Here is a 4,400-nt window from a genome sequence, read left to right on the forward strand (position 1 = left end):
CTGCAGAGGTTCTGCTGAGGTCCTGCAGAGGTTCCGCTGAGATTTTGCTGAAGCTCTGTTGAGGTTCTGTTGAGGTTCTGATGAGGTTTCTTTTGAGGTTCTGTTTAGGTTCTGCAGAGGTTTTGTTTAGGTTCAGCTGAGGTTCTGTTGAGGATCTGATTAGGTTCTGCAGAGGTTCTGTATAGGTTCTGCTCAGGTTCTGTTGAGGTTCAGTTGAGGTTCTATTGAGGTTCTGCTGTGGTTCTGCTGTGGTTCTGATGAGGTTTCTTTTGAGGTTCTGTTTAGGTTCTGCAGAGGTTTGTTTAGGTTCAGCTGAGGTTCTGTTGAGGATCTGATTAGGTTCTGCAGAGGTTCTGTATAGGTTCTGCTCAGGTTCTGTTGAGGTTCTATTGAGGTTCTGCTGATGATTGAGGAAACGCCCTATTTCTTGGCGGAACGGGAGGAGGGGGCGGGTTGTGTTGCATTCCTGCGGAGGATTTGACCTTTGAACCCGGCTCTTCCTGCTGCTAACCCTGCATTCACTCTGCCTCTGCAGCAAGATGAGCGACTAGCTGCTTTAGAAACGCATCCAAACGCTCCAGCAACCACAGAAAGTCGCAGCAGCAGCAGTCTGTTTAAAAGGAGCCTTTTCTTCCACTAGTGGTAGCCACTGGCTAACGGTACACCGCCATCGCTTTCAGCTTCAACGGTAGCCACCCAGCAGAGATGAAGGACAAACAGAAGAGGAAGAAGGAGCGGACCTGGGCTGAAGCTGCTCGCATGGTGAGACAGGACAGCTGGACATGTTCTAGACACGAAGCCTTTAGAAACACGCTGCTCTCAGTGGGAATTCCACCCGCGACCACAGCCTAGCTAGCTTCTGCTGTTTGCTTTGCCTGCTAGCAGCAGCAGCAGCTTAACCACATTAATGGAAGAATTTAAATAGCTTCTGTTTCTCTGAAGCAGACTGGGTTAATGGAGATTCCTGTTAAGATTAATGGGATAAAATGCGACATGATGAAGTAGCGGAAGCCTGTTAGCATCATTAGCTTCTTCCTCTGCTCTTTGTTTGCTAGCAGCTAGCTGACTAGCTAGCCAGTTAGCTCGACGCTTCTGAGAATCAAAACAGATTCAGTGTGTAACTATCAGCAAACAGGGAGCCGCGCGGCTAAAATAACTCTTAACTTAACGTTCACCGCAGATTTATGGTGTTTTATTTTTATTTAGAAGACCAAATATGGCGGCAAACGTTAACATTCACTGTGTTTACGCTTCAAATGTTTTGGAGAATTCTGCGTGCAGTGAAAAGCGAAGCTAACTCCTTTCTTTCTGGTTTCCCCCCCCCCGAAGTTAAAAAACATATTTTAATTCAGATATGACTGTTTTTAACAGAAATGTATAAATACTTTAAAGGCCTCCGGAAACATGTACAGAATGATTTAAAGGCATCATTTATATCTACAGAAGTGTATCTCTTTACATGCCTTCAGATATGGAAACACCAACCAGGGAACATTAGTGACAAATTACTTTTTACACTAATTGTCTTATATTGTCTGAGACTCTTGTTGATGAAATTAAAAGGAAATTTCATGCAATAGAACAGAAACAGCCTTTTTAACCATGAGCTGAGAAATTCAAGTGTGGAAAATTAAAGCTTTTCAGCGCATGAAAGACTATTGCACTTGAAAAATGACTACAATAAAGAATAGACTGAAGAGAAAAGTAAAACAACAAGTGCAGTTATTAGTAAATGATATTTCTGCTTTAAATGAAAAATGTCTGAGATAAAGAAAACTGAAGCTTCTGAAACTGTTGCATGAACTACAGGAATGAAGCATGGTCTCCTTTAAAGATAGAAAACAGCCGTTAGATTAGATGAACTCAGGTGTTTGTTTACCTCAGAGCAGAGATGCATGGTTGGGATCATTTCTCTACAGATTCAATCCTTTCTTTTTGCTGTCCAAATACTGAGGCTCTTTGTTTACATGCAGTTAAAGTTAGAGCTTTCTGTTGTGGAGTTTATTAAATCTAAAGGTTGTGTTATGGTCTGGGTTAGGTCTGTGCAGCTAATTAATTCAGTTTCAGAATTCAGCAGTCGCTCACAGCTAGGTTCTACAAACCTTAAAGGCCACCATAAGAAGGGAAGTCTGATCTATCCAGTTGCTGTCGGTACGATTGTTGTGAATATGTTTGGCTCCAAGTCCTAAATCTTAAAAAAGCAAAGTCATAATTGTTTTAACAAAGAGATGCTGCGGCATGTTGGGTGGTTTTTTGCTTTAATTAATTTGTGTTTCAGCCTCATGAGAAATCACTATAAAGATAACCGTAGGAAGTGATTCAGCCTGAGGGCCTCTGGGCTAATAGCTAACCTAGCTAACCTGTAGTTGGTATCTGCTCTGTTGTGATATCGATGCCATTAGCTGAACGGTCTGCTGATCTGTTCTAGGAACTCCTCTAAAATATCTGGAGATGTTCTGTAACAAGAAAGTTATTCTTCATCACATAAAGAGCACCCTCTTCATCAGTTCAGTTAGAGGCTTCTCTGGAGCCGATGCAACACAGACCTCTACAGCAGATCCTTCTACCTGCAACATCAACAACCATTGAAAAAATGCTGATGGGTTACTACAGCGTTTAAAAATTTCTTTGGGATTAATTGGAGTTGAATTGATCTGCTGTTGAGGTCAGTGATGCAGCAGCTCTAAACAAGCCTCTGACTGAACTAGGGCTGGGCCATATATGGAATATACTGGATGTATCTCCAGTTTCCCCACGCACAATAGTTAAAATGACTCCATCGCTGCCACCGAGTTCTCATGATGATAGTAAGCCGTCTGCATCTATTTCACTGAGAGTTCTTTTTCCCACACATTTTGAATGCATCATAAACCCCTCCTCCAAACAGGATTAATTTCACGCACACTACAGCAACCGGCAAACAAAATATGGCCGCAGCGGGACGTCGAACTAAAGCCGCTAATTTTTAAGACGTGCTTTAAAAGACAGCGGTACAGATTTATTCCACCTCCTAAAAATGAATCAGCTGCAGAATGAAGAATGTTATAAAGTCTGCATGTCAGCGTCTCCCTGCATCAATTAAACCGCTCAACCAATCAGCTGTGGAGCCAATGGCGTTGGCCTCGCAGTTTGAAGGCGTGATCCCATATGAGGGAAATCAGTTGCTATTTATGATGTTATCTAAATGTTTATTAGATGCTCTAATAGCTGTGATGTTTTCCAAAGTTCTCAATTTTACAGCTTTTTGAGCTTCCTTAAAATCCCAGCAGGTAAAGATCAATAGAAGCTAACAGATGCTCTGATAAGGCTCTGATTTTTAGGACACTATTTAGAGCACTATTCCCACTTTTGTTTTTGTAATTTGAGGTCTGTTTCTTTTTTCATTCTGTAACTTTTTTATTATGCACAGAAGAGGCCTTTTTAATTTAGGATTTTATTTATTATTGTGTTTTTGCTTAGTTTCCTGCTGGTTGCTGGGATCTTGTTGAATGTCTAATTCTGACCCCCAAAGACATAATGAGACAGACAAGCTTTGATCTGGTTAAGTAAAATGCTTTTAATTTAAAACCAAAAGCTTGAATGATTATATCAGTGCAAATAATTTAATTAAATGGTGATATCTATCGTGTAAATATAAGGCGATGTTAGGTTTTCTTCATCCTTAGACTGAAGGTTGTTTTCAAACATTGGGAGAACAGGATAGTCACGGTTCTCTGGAGGGTTTATTGAAATCAGGACGACTTCTCTCTGAAATCATCTCCAGAGGTGCATTCTTCATCAGCTGCTTTTACTCATTAGCTCTGATGATGATGGAGGCAGGGATTGAACTCATAGATCTCCAGCATCTAGAAGTGCAGTCTGAAAGAAGGTCTCCAGTTTGGTCAAATATCTTAGTTTTTAGCCAGTAGCTCATATTGATTATATCAAGGTATTGACCAACCCTGATTTACAACTAGAATTTACATTCAGGATAAAATCTTCTTTATTGAAACAGTTGATTGCGTTTTCAACAAAACAGCAAACAAAAACCATCCCAGCCTTCATTAAGATACTGTAAGAATTATCATTCATTTGGACCAAAACATCTAAACTTTAGTTACAATTGGTTTGTTGCAGTTTATTTGCTATCTTTTCATGGAAGAACCAGCTGCAAGGAGACATTTCAGGTGGTTTCGTGTTTGTTTAGAGCTAATGTAATTGAACTATATGTTAATATTTTTTTGGATGATATATATGAACTTTGATTTGTCGAATCTTGAAGGTGTTGGTTTCAAAGAACCAAAAGCAGCGTTTGGTGGTTTAATTGAAGGAATAGTACACCCAAAACATGATTAGCCTTCATTTTCTACTCACCCCCATGCTGAACAACACTCTGGAGTACTTTTTTGATATCTCAAATG

At 40.3% G+C, this 4,400-nt stretch overlaps 1 protein-coding gene across 1 annotated transcript in view; it reads left to right on the forward strand.

The window, feature by feature from the left end:
- Nucleotides 1-477: 477 nt before the first annotated feature.
- The window catches only part of LOC107098928 (putative Polycomb group protein ASXL1), a 28,438-nt gene continuing 24,515 nt past the window's right edge, over nt 478-4,400 (forward strand). Inside the window, exon 1 of the mRNA XM_015396824.1 lies at nt 478-762. Coding sequence (XP_015252310.1) covers nt 706-762 — 57 coding nt within the window. The 5' untranslated portion in view covers nt 478-705. The remainder of the gene's footprint in view (nt 763-4,400) is intronic.

This window comes from Cyprinodon variegatus, unplaced genomic scaffold, assembly GCF_000732505.1.
Source record: "Cyprinodon variegatus isolate N-32 unplaced genomic scaffold, C_variegatus-1.0 Scaffold822, whole genome shotgun sequence".
Classification (NCBI taxonomy): Eukaryota; Metazoa; Chordata; class Actinopteri; order Cyprinodontiformes; family Cyprinodontidae; genus Cyprinodon; species Cyprinodon variegatus.